This window comes from Ovis aries, chromosome 6 (assembly GCF_016772045.2).
Source record: "Ovis aries strain OAR_USU_Benz2616 breed Rambouillet chromosome 6, ARS-UI_Ramb_v3.0, whole genome shotgun sequence".
Lineage (NCBI taxonomy): Eukaryota > Metazoa > Chordata > Mammalia > Artiodactyla > Bovidae > Ovis > Ovis aries.
Genome location: NC_056059.1, coordinates 46,614,882 through 46,633,105, shown reverse-complemented (window position 1 = coordinate 46,633,105; position 18,224 = coordinate 46,614,882). Strand labels below are relative to the sequence as shown.

The window sequence follows — 18,224 nt, the reverse complement described above, 5'->3', positions numbered from 1 at the left end:
GAAGAATTCTAAATAATTTTTGTGATACTCTCCCACTCAGGGAGGTGGAACATAATTTCTCTTCCTTAAGTATGAACTGTGACTTCCTTCCAGAGAGTATAGTACACATCTAAGGTGGGAGAGGGGGAGTAACTTTACATCGGGAAAACCTCACAATTACTATCTCAATCAGGCAATAAAGGTCAACATCAACAGTGATATATCATGTTGATAGTATGAACGATGATACAATTTGACCAGTATAATTGGCACTTTATGTCTGTGATCTTTCTACAAAAAACTCATAACCCCGGTCTAATCATGAGAAAAACATCTGACGAATTCCAAGAGAGGGATATTCTACAAAATACCTGACCGGTATTTCTTAAAACTGTCAAGGTCATCAAAAACAAGGGAAGTCTGAGAAAATGTCATAGCCAAGAGGAGCCTAAGCAGACATGACAACCAAATGCAATGTGGTGTCCTGGATGGATTCCTAAAACAGAAAAAGAACATGAGGTTAACACTAAGGGAATCTATTGAATAAAGTATGAACTTTAGCTACGGTATTAGTATCAGTTCACTAAGTGTAATGAGCATACATAGTGATGTAAGAAGTTAATAAGGGAAACGGTATCAGATCCTTGGCAATTCTGCATACTATCTTCTCGATTTTTCTATACCTCTAAAACTCTTGTAAAAAATCAAGTCTACTAAAAAAAATAAAAATAAATAAATTGTGATTCAATAAGAGGAAGGCAATGTGTGCTTCCATTTGCAAATTTACTTGTCCCTGAAACCCCATTTTGTAGAACATCTCTCAGGGTGAGGATTCGGCATAAAACACTTGGGAAAAGGCTGAAGCAGTAATAGTAGCCTCTTCGCCTTACAGCCTAGATTTCCTGGCCACCTTCCCTTTGGCAGGCAACACTTTCTACCTTGTGTTACAGATACATGTGTCCAAGTCTTATTTCAATTATCAAATCATGTAGTTTCCTGAAGGCAGAATCTCTATCTAATTTATTTCTGAATCTCCACAGCACACAGCAGAGTGTCTTCTACTCACGGGCATTCAGTAAACATCTGTTAAATAAATACTGTAAGAAAAGATGGGAAATGGCTTTTCTTACTGATTCATTATAAACTTATTAAGTTTCTGCTACATAAAGGTCTGCGTTGTCATGCCCTCCTCCAGGGATAGTGTGCTACCAGAGTTCAAAAGAGGGAGAAATCCTTTCAACAGGAGTAATAACAACCTCATTGAAGAGATGCCATCTAAGCTGACACAAAATAAATGGGATTTACATAACACAGAACAAGCAGAGGGCTTTCTATGACAGCAAAACAAAAAGTGTTAAAGATGCAATAGGAAAAGCAAAATGCTTCACTTAAAGGGCAGTTATAAGACAGCAGAGACTGATGGAGTGGAATAGTCTCTGCTGGGGACAGACAGTAAAAACCCTTCATGGTGGGCTTTGGAGTACGAACATCATTTATTAGGCAACTGGCAGTCATTAAAGGTTTCCTAGAAGGCAGTAAGAAATATTATAAGGGTAAATCCTAGAGAAAGAAATGGCAACCCCAAAACATAGCACCCCCCCCATCACCCCCCACCAAAATAAAGTCTCACTGTTTCCAAAAATAAAGTCTCCACTGTTTATCTTTTTTTTTTTTAGTAGACTTAATTTTTTGCAAGAGTTTTAGATGTATAGAAAAATTAAGAAGATACTATGGAGAATTCCCAAGGATCTGATACCCAGTTTCCCTCTATTTGCCATGAAGTGATGGGACCAGATGCCATATTTTCTGAATGGTGAGTTTTAAGCCAACTTTTTCATTCTCCTCTTTCACTTTCATCAAGAGGCTCTTTAGTTCTCCTTCACTTTCTGCCATAAGGGTGGTATCATTTGCATATCTGGCAATCTTGATTCCAGCTTGTGCTTCATCTAGCCCGGAATTTCACATGATATACTCTTCAGATAAGTTGAATAAGCAGGGTGACAATATTCAGCCTTGACATACTCCTTTCCCAGTTTGGAACCAGTCTGTTGTTACATGTCTAGTTCTAACTGTTGCTTCTTGATCTGCACACAGATTTCTCAGGAGCAAGGTCAGGTGGTCTGGTATTCCCATCTCTTTCAAAATTTTCCACAGTTTGTTGTGATCCACACAATCAAAGGCTTTGGCATAGTCAATAAAGCAAAAGTTGTTGTTTTTCTGGAACTCTCTTGCTTTTTCTAGGATCCAGCAGATGTTGGCAGTTTGATCTCTGGTTCCTCTGCCTTTTCTAAATCCAGCTTGAACATCTGGAAGTTCAGGGTTCCTGTACTGTTGAAGCCTGGCTTGGAGAATTTTGTGCATTACTTTGCTAGTGTGTGAGAAGAGTACAATTGTGCGTTAGTTTGAGCATTCCCTGGCATTGCCCTTCTTTGGGACTAGACTGAAACAGACCTTTTCCAGTCCTGTGGCCACTGCTGAGTTTTCTAGATTTGCTGGTATATTGAGCACAACATTTTCACAGCATCATCTTCTAGGATTTGAAATAGCTCAACTGGAATTCCATCACTTCCACTAGCTTTGTTTGTAGTGATGCTTTCTAAGGCCCATTTGACTTCGCATTCCAGGATGTCTGGCTCTAGGTGAGTGATCACACCATCGTGGTTATCTAGGTCATGAAGATCTTTTTTGTCTATTCTTCTGTGTGTTCTTGCCACCTCTTCTTAACATCTTCTGCTTCTGTTAGGTCCATACCATTTCTGTCCTTTATTGTGTCCATCTTGGCATGAAATGCTCCCTTGGTGTCTCTAATTTTCCTGAAGAGATCTCTAGTCATTCCCATTCTATTGTTTTCCTCTATTTCTTTGCACTGATCACCGAGAATGCTTTCTTATCTCTCCTTGCTATTCTCTGGAAATCTGCATTCAAATGGGTATATCTTTTCCTTTTCCCCTTTGCCTTTAGCTTCTCTTCTTTTCTCAGCTATTTGCAAGGCCTCCTCAGACAACCACTTTGCCTTTTTGCATTTCTTTTTCTTGGGGATGGTCTTATCACTGCCTCCTGTATAATGTCATGAACCTCTGTCCATAGTTCTTCAGGCACTCTGTCTATCAGATCTAATTCCTCGAATCTGTTTGTCACTTCTACTGTATAACTGTAAGCGATTTGATGTAGGCCAAACCTGAGTGGTCTAGTGGTTTTTCCTACTTTGTTCAATTTAAAGTCTGAATTTTGCAATAAGGAGTTCATGATCTGAGCCACAATCAGCTCCCAGTTTTGTTTTTGCTGACTGCATAGAGCTTCTCAATTTTTGGCTGCAAAGAATATAATCAATCTGATTTTGGTATTTACCATCAAAAGCAGATAATTAATAATAAAAGGATTGAGATGCAGCAAAATGAACCCACTGAAAGATATATAAATGGATTTAGACTAAACTAATGGTAAACATAGATCTTACATGATTTCTTCCCTAAGTACTCAACAGTTTAGGGGAAGAGAGATAGTAGACAGTAGAGGCAGCCTTAGGCTGAGGACTAAAATGCCAGTCAGAGTAGAAATCTGATGGGGTAAAAGGTATGAATGAGGTGGAAGAGAGAACATGACAGAACAGCAGTCATTCAGTCCAGACTAGGTAGCTTTCACACAAAGAAGGGAACTGCCTGACAGATCAGGGAGGTCAAGAACTAGGAAACCAGAAAAGAACAAATGGGAAGACAAGCAGACACCAACTGGTGGAGGAGGCATTTAGTATGACCATGGTTAAAGAACCAGTTACAGCTGACCCTGAACTTTTTGGAGGTTAGGGATGCCAACATCCTTAACATAGTGGAAAATCTGAGTATAACCAGATAGTTGGCTCTCCATACCTGTGGTTCCACATCCGCAGATTCAACCAACCCAGGATAGTCTAGTATTATATGTAGCACTGAATAAAAAATCCACATAGAAGTGGATCCATGTAGTTCAAACCCATGTTGTTCAAGAGTCAACTGCATTTCAGCAAACATTTACTGAGAGTGTTCTACGAGCTAGGGACTGTGCTTAGATGTTGAGGATAAAAGCACAGTTCATGCTCTTAAAGAACTGAATAATTTAATCAAGGGGTTTGCAAACTTTCTGTAAAAGGGTAGGTAGTTAAAAATTTTACATTTTACAGGTCATAATGTCTCCAATGCAACTACTTCACTCTGACACTATATTGTAAAAGCAGCCATAAACAACATGTAAATAAAGGAGCATGACTATTTTCTAATAAATACATTTTATCAATTCCTATAATTTTCATGGGTCTCAAGACAGTATTCTTCTTTTGATTTTCAACCAGTTCAAAACATAAAAAAAAAAAAAAAAAAATCCTAGCTTGCCCACAATACAAACACAGGTAGCAGGGCAGATCTGGCCCATGGGTTGTAGCATGCCAACCCTTGATCTAGTGGGTAAGCCTAGAAAGAAGAGAGAAGAGTACCATCCATATATATACACTTACCATTCATACACAGTCTCAGCAACTAGTGGTAGACTTTAAGAATAGACCTATTACTCACCTCTCTAGTCTTAATAGGAAATCGACTTCTATTTTTTACACGTTAAAACTGATACTTTCTCTAAAATGTTAAAAAATTTTCCAATTTTGAAAAAAAAAACCCCTTAGAACTAGATATTTAGATTTTTTTCTTAAGTTCAGACCTTTATAATAAAAGACCAAACAATTCTTTCATGCATGCATCATTTCGAGATTATGCTTTATGACACACTGATGTAAATACCATCTGATTGCTGGCCCTAAAGTATTAATACTACCTAGAGATAGAAATAGACTTCCCCAGTGGCTCAGATGATAAAGCGTCTTCCTACAATGCGGGATACCTGGGTTCGATCCCTGGGTTGGGAAGATCTCCTGGAGAAGAACATGGCAACCCACTCCAGTATTCTTGCTGGAAAATCCCATGGACAGAGGAACCTGGTAGGCTACAGTCCATGGGGTTGCAAAGAGTCAGACACGACTGAGCAACATTTACTATTTACTTTACTAGAGATAGAAATACCTGAATGGTCTAGTGGTTTTTCCTGCTTTCTTCAATTTAAGTCTGAATTTGGCAATAAGGAGTTCATGATCTGAGCCAGTCAGCTCCCAGTCTTGTTTTTGTTGAATGTATAGAGCTTCTCCATCTTTGGCTGCAAAGAATATAATTAGTCTGATTTCGGTGTTGACCATCTGGTGACGTCCATGTGTAAAGTCTTCTCTTGTGTTGTTGGAAGAGGGTGTTTGTGATGACCAGTGCATTTTCTTGGCAAAACTCTACTCCAGGTGTTTCTTGACTTCCTACTTTTGCATTCCAGTCCCCTATAATGAAAAGGACATCTTTTTGGGTTGTTAGTTCTAAAAGGTCTTGTAGGTCTTCATAGAACTGTTCAACTTCAGCTTCTTCAGCATTACTGGTTGGGGCATAGACTTGGATTACGGTGATACTGAATGGTTTGCCTTGGAAACGAACAGTGATCATTCTGTTGTTTTTGAGACTGCATCCAAGTACTGCATTTCGGACTCTTTTGTTGACCATGATGGCTAATCCATTTCTTATAAGGGATTCCTGCCCGCAGTAGTAGGTATAATGGTCATCTGAGTTAAATTCACCCATTCCAGTCCATTTCAGTTCGCTGATACCTAGAATGTCGATGTTCACTCTTGCCATCTCCTGTTTGACCACTTCCAATTTGCCTTGATTCATGGACCTGACATTCCAGGTTCCTATGCAATATTGCTCTTTACAGCATCAGACCTTGCTTCTATCACCAGTCACATCCACAACTGGGTATTGTTTTTGCTTTGGCCCCATCTCTTCATTCTTTCTGGAGTTATTTCTCCACTGATCTCCAGTAGCATATTGGGCACCTACTGACCTGGGTAGTTTCTCTTTCAGTAGCCTATCATTTTGTCTTTTCATACTATTCATAGGGTTCTCAAGGTAAGAATACTGAAGTGGTTTGCAATTCCCTTCTCCAGTGGACCACATTCTGTCACACCTGTCCACCATGACCCCATTTAGGTACAACCTAAATCAAATCCCTTATGATACAGTGGAAGTGAGAAATAGATTTAAGGGACTAGATCAGATAGATAGAGTGCCTGATGAACTATGGACGGAGGTTCGTGACACTGTACAGGAGACAGGGATCAAGACCATCCCCATGGAAATGAAACCCAAAAAAGCAAAACAGCTGTCTGAGGAGGCCTTACAAACAGCTATGAAAAGAAGAGAAGTGAAAAGCAAAGGAGAAAAGGAAAGATATAAACATCTGAATGCAGAGTTCCAGAGAATATCAAGAAGAGATAAGAAAGCCTTCCTCAGCGATCAATGCAAAGAAATAGAGGAAAACAACAGAATGGGAATCACTAGAGATCTCTTCAAGAAAATTGGAGATACCAAGAGAACATTTCATGCAAAGATGGGCTCAAAAAAGGACAGAAATGGTATGGACCTAACAGAAGCAGAAGATATTAAGAAGAGGTGACAAGAATACACAGAAAAACTGTACAAAAAAGATCCTCACGACCAAGATAATCACGATGGTGTGATCACTCACCAAGAGCCAGACATCCTGGAATGTGAAGCCAAGCGGACCGTAGGAAGTATCACTACAAACAAAGCTAGTGGAGGTGATGGAATTCCAGTTGAGCTATTTCAAATCCTGAAAGATGATGCTGTGAAAGTGCTGCATTCAATATGCCAGCAAATTTGAAAAACTCAGCAGTGGCCACAGGACTGGAAAAGGTCAGTTTTCATTCTGATCCCAAAGAAAGGCAATGCCAAAGAATGCTCAAACTACTGCACAATTGCACTCATCTCACACGCTAGTAAAGTAATGCTCAAAATTCTCCAAGTCAGGCTTCAGCAATAAGTGAACCGCGAACTTCCAGATGTCCAAGTTGGTTTTAGAAAAGGCAGAGGAACCAGAGATCAAATTGCCAACATCTGCTGGATCATCAAAAAAGCAAGAGAGTTCCAGAAAACATCTATTTCTGCTTTATTGACTATGCCAAAGCCTTTGAGTATGTGGATCACAATAAACTGTGGAACGTTCTGAAAGAGATGGGAATACCAGACCACCTGACCTGCCTCTTGAGAAATCTGTACACAGGTCAGGAAGCAACTATTAGAACTGAACATGGAACAACAGACTGGTTCCAAATAGGAAAAGGAGTACATCAAGATTGTACATTGTCACTCTGCTTATTTAACTTATATGCAGAATACATCATGAGAAACGCTGGGCTGGAAGAAGCACAAGCTGGAATCCAGACTGCCAGGGGAAATATCAATAACCTCAGATACGCAGATGACACCACCCTTATGGCAGAAAGTGAAGAGGAGCTAAAAAGCCTCTTGATGAAAGTGAAAGTGGAGAGTTAAAAAGCTGGCTTAAAGCTCAACATTCAGAAAATGAAGGTCATGGCATCTGGTCCCATCACTTCATGGGAAATAGATGGGGAAACAGTGGAAACAGTGTCAGACTTTTATTTCTTTGGGATCCAAAATCACTGCAGATGGTGATTGCAGCCATAAAATTAAAAGACGCTTACTCCTTGGAAGAAAAGTTATGACCAACCTGGATAGCATACTGAAAAGCAGAGACGTTACTTTGCCAACAAAGGTCCATCTAGTCAAGGCTATGGTTTCAGTGGTCATGTATAGATGTGAGAGTTGGACTGTGAACAAAGCTGAGCGCCAAAGAATTTATGCTTTTGAACTGTGGTGTTGGAGAAGACTCTTGAGAGTCCCTTGGACTGCAAGGAGATCCAACCAGTCCATTCTAAAGGAGATCAGCGCTGGGTGTTCTTTGGAAGGAATGATGCTAAAGCTGGAACTCCAGTACTTTGGCCACTTCATGCAAAGAGTTGACTCATTGGAAAAGACTTTGATGCTGGGAGGGATTGGGGGAGGAGAAGGGACAACAGAGGATGAGATGGCTGAATGGCATCACTGACTTGATGGGCGTGAGTCTGAGTGAACTCTGGGAGTTTGTGATGGACAGGGAGGCCTGGTGTGCTGCGATTCATGGGGTCGCAACGTGTCAGACACGACAGAGCAACTGAACTGAACTGAACTCAACTGAGAGATAGAAATATACTACACATTAATATTTCCTCAAATATCTCCACGTTTTTTGTTTATATAGCTTCCTTTCACTCTCCAATTTTAAGGGTTTTTCAAAATGAAAATAAAAGCAGAAAACTAAAAATCTGCCTAACATCCAGCACGTGAAACATAGTAACTCAAAGCAGCAGAACACTCTCAGGAGCAGCAGAACCACTGTGTAATTGCTGAAGCTGGGTGATGGGTTCATGGGAGTTCTCCAGGGTGTATTTCAAATTTTTCATAATAGGTGCTCAACCTTCAGAAAACGAAGATCATGGCATCCGGTCCCATCACTCCATGGGAAACAGATGGGGAAACAGTGGAAACAGTGTCAGACTTTATTTTTTGGGGCTCCAAAATCACTGCAGATGGTCACTGCAGCCATGAATTTAAAAGACGCTTACTCCTTGGAAGAAAAGTTACGACCAACTTAGATAGCATATTCAAAAGCAGAGACATTACTTTGACGACTAAGGTCCATCTAGTCAAGGCTATGGTTTTTCCAGTAGTCATGTATGGATGTGAGAGTTGGACTGTGAAGAAGGCTGAATGCTGAAGAATTGATGCTTTTGAACTGTGGTATTGGAGAAGACTCTTGAGACTCCCTTGGACTGCAAGGAGATCCAACCAGTCCATTCTGAAGGAGATCAGCCCTGGGATTTCTTTGGAAGGAATGATGCTAAAGCTGAAGCTCCAGTACTTTGGCCACCTCATGCGAAGAGCTGACTCATTGGACAAGACTCTGATGCTGGGAGGGATTGGGGGCAGGAGGAGAAAGGGATGACTGAGGATGAGATGGCTGGATGGCATCACTGACTCAATGGACGTGAGTCTGAGTGAACTCTGGGAGTTGGTGATGGACAAGGAGGCCTGGCATGCTGCGATTCATGGGGTCACAAAGAGTTAGACACGACTGAGCGACTGAACTGAACTGAACTGAATAGTTTCTGAGACTATGATGGAGAAAGAAGGTTCAGCTTATGATGTCCATTAAAGCCTCAGGAGTGGCAGGTAGAGGGTCCCCAGCACTGTGAGGAAGGCTCATGAACAGTCCTACCTCACAGGTGGGTAGGACAGGCTGGGCAAAGGCAAAGGCCAGCTAAAGAATTGGGGTCATTTAGCAACCCACTCCAGTACTCTTGCCTGGAAAATCCCATGGACGGAGGAGCCTGGTAGGCTGAAGTCCATGGGGTTGCGAAGAGTCGGACATGAGTGAGTGACTTCACTTTCACTTTTCACTTAAGCATTGGAAAAGGAAATGGTAACCCACTCCAGTGTTCTCGCCTGGAGAATCCCAGGGATGGGAGAGCCTCGTGGGCTGCCGTCTATGGGGTTGCAGAGAGTCGGGCATGACTGAAGTGACTTAGCAGCAGCAGCAGACAGCTTATTGTTTCTATTTTAACAGCTTTTTATAGTCTTTCTATTTAAATTATTTTATTTTATTCTTTTAAAGTGACTTTTCGTTGTTTTTCAGTTCATCTTAGATCACAGGATTCATTTGGATTCTGCAACTGAATACAACTGGTATGTAACAACCTGTTGTGAAAACAAATATATTTCAAATACACTATCAGTAACACTGGTGTCAAAAGCCAAAATTTTAGGGGAAGAGTGAGTCAGTTCATTCCCTATTCTTTCCTTTAATATCACAGAACTTGAGGAACAAATCGGTGCATAATACCTTTATCATATTTTAAATCTTAGGCCAGTATGTTACAAGATTTTTTTCCCTTCTACTCAGTATTTTCAGAATTACTATAGAAATTAAGTAAGTGTTATCCTTGGTTACCGAATATAAACAGCATACAAATCCTATTTGCATCACTTTAGTAGTCCTTATCCAGTCTTTCATATAATAAATATAGTCCTAATGTCAATAAGGATCTTTCATTCTGCATTATATAACTTGGTTGGAATAATAAAATTAAAATGAACAATAGCCAACCTGTGCTTTCCGCATGTATACCAAAGGTTCTTTAAGATGTTCAGGAGGTGCAGCAGGATGACTAGGTAAAGGAAACCTGAGGACAGAAAGAGGGAGCTAAATATTATATACCTCTCTTGATAATTAATCAGTTTGCTCGTTAGAAATTACTTACCTCTACAGTTCATGATATATGAAACAGAACATTTGCTAGCAGTTCTATGTACTTACACAAAGTACAACAACCTAACAAAACTGTAATTCTTATCCTGCTAGCATTGTGCCTTTAAGTTAGCAATTTAATGACATTAAAAGTTAAAGTGGAATTCATAGATTGAGGTAACTTTTAAATTATTTAGCTCTGTACGTGCTCATATGAAATATTCACAACTGTTAATTTTAGTATATAAATATTATAACAGAAATTTTAAAAATCTGAAATCTAAACAAGTCCATTAACTTACTAAAATATCAACTTTTCTCAATTCTCCCAATTTCCTTTTCCACAGAATTGAAATGATAGTATAAATACTCTTTTGTAATAGCCATATTTTAGCATGCAATATATTACATACTATATTAATTCACAGATTTAATAAAATTGTTCAAATTTAATGTTATAAATTCTGTATTCTGTGTAACATGACATTTTATATTCAAAATATATTGGTTTTATTAAGAAAACAGATTCATTTATTCAACAAATATCTGAGCCCTTCTAGGTATATGGTGAGATTAAGACAGTGTCTCCTGTTCTCATGTAACTAATATTCTAGTGAAGAAAGACAGTCAATATTTATAAAAAACAAACAAATAAATAGAAAGACATAAAACAGTAGTAAATGCCATGAGAGAAGGAGAGCAGGATAAAGTCTAAATGATTTGGAAGGGCAGGGAAGGTGTCTAGGAAACCTAATGTTTGAATCAAGACATGAGTGAAAAGGAGCCAACCAACATTCCAAGGAAAAGGACAGCAAGCACAAAACTCTGAGGTGGGAAACTGTGGAACGTTTAAAAATCAGAAAAAGCCAGGATGGTTGAAATGTAATGACTGAGGTACAGAGTGATATAAAATCACAGAGAAGGCAATAGGAAAACACAATAATTTAACATTTCCTTAGAGGTTTCAATCTCTTTCACAACTGATATCTCTACTTAAAATTAGTCATAGAAATTATACCCATGTAAAGCAACTGCAAGGAGATTCAATCCATTCTGAAGGAGATCAGCCCTGGGATTTCTTTGGAAGGAATGATACTAAAGCTGAAACTCCAGTACTTTGGCCACCTCATGCAAAGAGTTGACTCATTGGAAAAGACTCTGATGCTGGGAGGGATTGGGGGCAGGAGGAGAAGGGGACGACAGAGGATGAGATGGCTGGATGGCATCACGGACTCGATGGACGTGAGTCTGAGTGAACTCTGGGAGTTGGTGATGGACAGGGAGGCCTGGCGTGCTGCGATTCATGGGGTTGCAAAGAGTCAGACATGACTGAGTGACTGAACTGAACTGAACTGAACTGAAAGCAACCATATTCTAACAGTCAAGAACCATGCACTGAGTTCTCAAGAAAGTCCTTATCCAAGCAGGGACATCTAAAGGGGAACTTTAGACAGTTTCACTAACTAATTATTTCTAATTGTTTTTTCTGCTAAAATCTGCATTCCATGTACCTAAACAAATCACCTTTCCCCACTCACACACAAAAAAACCACTGGTAATTTCTAGATACCTCAGTATTTCTTATATGCAAGATGGTTTAAAAGTTATATATTTTATACTGCTCACTATATTACTTGTAAAGATACATATATCTTATAATGAAATATAATTCTAAAATCCTTCCATTTTAACAGTAATTATTTCTAAATTTAATAAAATTGGAAATTTAGAAACTTGAGAGCGTTTACTGAAGATCTTAAAGATTATTTAGAAAAGATCCTGGTGGCTCAGACGGTAAAGAATCTGCCTGCAAAGCAGGAGACCCGGGTACAAACCCTGGTTCGGGAAGATCCCCTGGAGAAGGGCATGGCAACCCATCCCAGTATTCTTGCCTAGAGAATTCCATGGACAGAGGAGCCTGGCGGGCTGTAGTCTACGGGGTCACAAAGGGTCGGACACGACTGAGTGACTAACGCTTTCTTACTTTAAGGGTTATTTAAGCTATATGAAATTTATGCAGAAAAAAGGGTAAGAAGTGGTCACCCCAAAATTATTCATATTAAAACCAAAATAAAGCTATTTATTGTTATAAATATTTAATGAGAATCTACCAAGTGTTCAAGGTTATACAAATACAGCAGAAAATAAAACACATTAAAATCTCTGTCCTCATGGATTTCACATTTAGTAATACAAAGAGATGAGGATCAGCAGAGGAACAATACAGAAACCTGGATGTCACTCTTTACTCCTCCCTCTCCTGTCTCTCCAAATCCCTCTAAACATCACTCATCTTTTACTACCTCACTGACACTGATTTAGGCAATGACATTACTTGCTTGCATTCATCTGACATATTCATAAGCAGTCTCCCCTGCATCTACACTATCTTCAACCTATTTGTCAATCTGCCTGGCTGTTAGTCGGGAGTTGTGTGTTCTTATTCACCAGTGATTGTATTTCCAGTGTCTAGCGTAAGACCTGGCACATACTAGATACCCAGTACATTATTGAATGGGCTTCCCGGGTGGCTCAGATGGTGAAGAATCTGCCAACAATACAAGAGATGTGGGTTCAGTCCCTGGGTCAGGAAGATCTCCTGGAGAAGGAAATGACAATGTAGTCCAGTATTCTTGCCTTGAGAATCCCTTGGACAGAGGAGCCCAGCAGGCTACAGTCCATGGGGTCACAAAGAGTCAGACACAGCTGAGCATGCACATACACACACTGCTAAATAACTAAAATGCAAATGTGATCATGTTACTACTAAATCCTAAAATGGGACCCAAATGCTTTTAGGATCCAATCTACAAATCCTTGAGTAACAGGCACAAGCCTGCCTACAGATCTAGCTTCATTCTTTCCTATGGCCCTTTGCCCTCTACCATCCAGCCACACAATTTTTGTTCTTCCAATATACAACATTCTTTTCCACCGCTAAACATCCGTGGGCTTCCCAGGTGGCGCCAGTGGTAAAGAATCCACCTGCCAGTACAGGAGATGCAAGAGATGTGGGTTCAATCCCTGGGCTGGGAAGATTCCCTGGAGGAGGAAATGGCAACCCACCCCAATATTCTCGCCTGGGAAATCCCAAAGACAGAGGAGCCTGGAAGTCTACAGTCCACGAGATTACAAAAGAGTTGGACACAACTAAACACACGCGCATGTGTGAAACATCTGTACCTGTTGTTCCCTTGTGCCTAAAGGATTTTTCTTCTCTATTCCTTCCCCTAACTGTGGCTTTGCTTTCTGATCTCAGTCTGAATATTATTTCCTGTGACAAGTCATCATGACACCTCCAATCTGAGTTAACCACCTGCCCTATGTACTGCTTGCACTTACCCTATTATAGCACTTACTATATTATACTGTAATCGCGTCTGTAAAGTCTCTGTGCCCCACTGGGGTGTAAGCTCCATAAAAAGCAAACACTATCTACCTACTTGTGCATTATGCCAGCACCTCGCTCTGAATATAACATTTGTTATGTATAACATTTAAGACTAAGAGGGCAAGAAGAACTATGATTAGGACATTTTAGAGGTGCCTAGGAGCGACTTCACTTTCACTTTTCACGCTCATGCATTGGAGAAGGAAATAGCAACCCACTCCAGTGTTCTTGCCTGGAGAATCCCAGGGACGGGGGAGCCTGGTGGGCTGCCATCTACAGGGTAGCACAGAGTCGGACACGACTGAAGCGACTTAGCAGCAGCAGCAGCAGCAGCAGGTCTACTACCTGAGGACTCTTACAGAACAATTTAAATGTCTATAAAAAACTGACCTAGTCTGGTGATCTAGTGTAAGGTACTCATTAATCTAAAAATCTTTCTGTTTTGAGGCCCACTATCATTCAACATTTATACCTCTCCAAAATATGCTAGACACTTGCATATATGTAACAGCGAATTGTGGTGTCTGTTTTTATAGTATATACATATATGGAAGGTTAAAAAGGTTTATATATTCTTTTCATTTGTATTCCATGAGGAAAATAATATATCTTCTAATTCTTTACAGCACGCTCAGTCTCTTCAGTCATGTCCAACTCCTTGCAACCCCATGGACTGTAGTCCCCCCGGCTCCTCTGGTCCATGAGATTCTCCAGGCAAGAACACTAGAGTGGGTTGCCATTTCCTTCTCCAAACTGCTCTACATAAAATACAATAAAGACTAGGAGACAAAGAAATTGGTACATTTTCAATGTAAAGACTTTCTTAAAGTAAATGTTTAAGTAAACATTACTGTAGACATTTACAGTAAATGTTTAAGATTAATAGTTTCACTAAGTTTTCTCAATTCAAAAAGATATTTATTGTGTGCTAGCCCTGGGGTGGCTCAACAACTACTTGCTGACTCAATGTCATTTATTTGATGCTATAGGAGATACGCAAAGAAATGTAAGACATAATTCTTGTTTTAGAACACTTTTAATCTAAGTAAAATACAAGATGCAAGTATATGTGAGAAGTAGTAAAATGTATGGCTTTAGAATATGTTTCACTAGAGGTGAAATCCCAGCACTGCCATTTACTAGCTACATGATTTTCAGCAAGTTACTTAAGTGATCTTAGACTCAGTTTTCTCTTTTGTAAAATAATTAGAATAATAAAATCTACTTTGTAAGGTGTTATAAAGACTACCTAATATAGACAATGACTATAAAGTGCTTATTACCACAGTGCTGGAGATAAACATTCAATCAATGTAAATTATCACTGATATAATATTAAATAGTTTTTAGCACAATAATAGTTAAAGTATGCAGTTTTGAAGTGGAAAGAGCTAACCTGGGCTAGTGTTATGTTTCATGTAATAAAAGACAGTAGAAAATTTTCTGCTATACTTGTTAAATAAAAATCTGATTAAATCTTTGGAATGATTACTAAAATAAGTATGACATGAGCAAATTCCAGGTATGATGTATATAGCTCACATGGCCACAGTTCTATTTGCAATGAGAGTACATGCATTTTTTTTTCAGTTCCAATCATTTATATTAATAGATATTTTCATCTCAGTTTTGCTTTATTTATCTATGCATCTAATGGTTTCTGCCAATGAAAAATGGGCCAGAATACGCTAAGTCCACTTACTTTTCTGATTTACATGAGAAAACACTTCTTCCTCGACTCCAGATGTGCCCTTTCATATGAAACGAACTGCCTCCCTGTAACATACTTGACCTCTTTCCAGGGCTTTACTCACTATACCCCAGAAGAGAAGAAATGCCCTCTCCAACTTTTAAATTTTGGAAGAATAAACTGAATATGCTCACAACGCTATTTAAGTAGAAGGTTAAGTCTGAGTCTGGAGTTCAGCTAAAGAGTTTATTTTGCTCTTGCACTAAGCTATGTCCTCCTACCCAATCTTTATCACAAGTAAAAGTATAGTTTTGATTTCCCATTTGCGTTTATATTTTATTTTCTTTATTTGTTCAGAACCCAAGTGAAGAAAACAGGCAGTTTTACTGAACTCCTTCAAATATCCCAACGTTATTGAATATTTATAAAATACTTATTTAATGTCTATTATGTAAGATATCAAGGATATGACAATGAATGAAATATTGCCCATGCCATCAAGTAAAAAGGCACTCTGTCTCACAGAACAATTTTCAGGAATGCATTATACCACAAAAATAGCAATCATCAGTAGTATCTACTGAGATGAGAATCTAATATCTGGAATTATACACAACAGATGCTATTATTCTGCCAGTATCAGAGACAAAGACACTGAAGTTACAAGCTTTAGCAGACAGAGGTAAATCACCATGTCCGTATTAGTTTAATCAACTCATGGCATCTCTACCACATTTGGGGAGTTTTAAAACCTTACTTGTCTTGATAAATACCTTTTCCTTTAGTGACTAGAACCAAAGGTATGATCACAATCAGCTTTACTTAATAGATGGCACTTTATTTATGAGTTTAAGAGCTCAAAAACCAACTCAAAAGATAGCAATAAGCAAAGAAGGACATAACTAATTTTAAAAATGTGTATCTAAGCACAAACCCACAAGCATTCATCTCTTTGTTTTAGAAACCATTCTGGTAAACCAGGTTATTTCCTTTTCCAAGTAACAGCAGATTAGAAGGAACAAATTGGAAACAGGAGTGTGAGAAACTACAGAGGCTACAGACACAGATACATTGACAGCAGGGAAAAAAAGACTTAAGAACTCAATTAGATCAAAACCTCATGAGGGCAGAAACTGTTCACTATTCTATGCTATATCCCCAGTGCCCACTATAGTGCTAGCAATAAATAATTGATGAATAATGGAACATTAAATAAACTACAAAGGTTAACATTCAGGATCTATATTTCTTATAATGACAAATAGTTCTACACATTTCAGCAAACTCTGAGAACAAATTCAGATAAATAAAAATAGTAATATTCTTAATAATGAATATTTCAAAAAACAGTTGTGTTTAAAATGGTCAGTATATAAAGACAGAAAAAGGATAATGTCCAATATGGCAACAATAAAGAGAACACTGGTAAGCTTAAATGATCTGAAATACTAACTTATGAGAAATATCATATTCCCTAATTATACTGGATTAATGAATTGTTCATATGAAACTTTTGTCGGTAAAAACCCCCACGTATTAATTCTCAGGAAGACTACAGTTTTTAATAGCATAAACTCACTTGAAATGCTATATAAATGCTAATAAGAAATAATAACAATGAGTACACATAGTAAAACTATATTCATTACTTACAAAGCAAATATAGCTAAACGTAATAAGAGTATCTCAAAATAGGGAGGAAAAACTCACACACTCAGTTCACTATACACAGCATTCTGAAGTTTTTTCTCCCAACCTGTTTTAAAAAAAGGAAAACATATATAAACATATTAGTTTTTAAAGTAAACATACATTACAATTAAATTTATTTCACAAAAACTTTAACATCATAATTACTGTGAAAGAATTTTATCAACTGCCAATTGCTAATGTAAAGTTTTATTCTAAGGAATTATTTATTATATATTTACCAATATTCCCTTCGCTAACACTAAATACAAAGTTGTCAACATGATTTATTACTTTGTAAGTAAAACTCTGGTGTCATTTTCTTAAGATGAGAAGAATATTTCCTTCTTCCACTGTTAACGGCACTCAACAAATGCCAAAATCTTTGGCAGCTGTACTGGCAGTGCTATGAGGAATATGCCAACAGAAGGGCGAGAAACAGCTAGGCGCTTGACAAAGATCACAAGTGATTCATGACAGTTACCTAGTCAGTAAATTCCTAAACAAGAGAAGCAGACTATTACAAGGCACCACCAGTCAGATCAGTTCACTTGGCTACTAACTATTATTTTTGATCAACTTATTTGGGTAAGTAAACCACTTAATATCTCAGTTCCCAAGTGCAAAAGCTTAACAGCTTGCTCTAAAAGCTGAGATTTTCTTCTGTTTTCTTTGAAGGGTAGAAAAGAGAGAAAAGAAGCAGAGAAAGAAAAAAGTCACAGATGAAAGGTAAAAGACAAGATACTTAACTAAGGAGATTTTAATACATTCAGGATGTATTTTGACCAGGAAGGTAAACACTATTTAAAACTGATCAATGTAAAGCAGTTTTTACCAGGGTTCCTGAATTTCTCCAGAAATGTCTGAAAGTTCTAATTCACTTCAAATAAAAACCTATCCTACCATTCTTCCACAATTTTAAACAAGTAACTGACTGCAGATACAATATCCCCTCAAAATAAAGTCTTTCCTTATTTTGCTTTAAAGAATTCGAGAAAGAAAAATAAAAAGTAACTTACAAACCTGATATTTTAAAGAATTCCTTAATATCTTCTTTTAGTGATTCAAGTTTAATCTCAGGTCTTTGAAGACTGGCCTGATTTTAGAAAGAAGAAACATAAAAGACAGGTCAAAAGAGGTCATTTGGGGTGATACTTAATGCTAATGAGATGGTTAAAAAGGAATGTCCGTGTGTGTGTGTGTGTGTGTGTGTGTGTGTGTGTTAGTTGCTCAGTTGTGTCCAACTCTTTG

The 18,224-nt window shown here is 38.4% G+C and overlaps 1 protein-coding gene across 4 annotated transcripts in view; it reads right to left on the bottom strand.

Annotated features, from left to right (window-relative positions):
• TBC1D19 (TBC1 domain family member 19) overlaps positions 1-18,224 on the bottom strand; it is a 152,086-nt gene that overhangs the window by 106,754 nt on the left and 27,108 nt on the right. For 3 of the 4 annotated variants that reach the window (XM_060416951.1, XM_004009756.6, XM_060416952.1), the window contains 3 exons: positions 17,997-18,069; positions 16,995-17,040; positions 10,063-10,138 (listed from right to left, as the gene is read on the bottom strand). In XM_060416951.1, coding sequence (XP_060272934.1) covers positions 10,063-10,077 — 15 coding nt within the window. In that variant the 5' untranslated portion in view covers positions 10,078-10,138; positions 16,995-17,040; positions 17,997-18,069. Of the gene's footprint in view, positions 1-350; positions 399-10,062; positions 10,139-16,994; positions 17,041-17,996; positions 18,070-18,224 lie in introns of those variants that run through there. The other variant, XM_060416950.1, reaches the window with a different exon arrangement.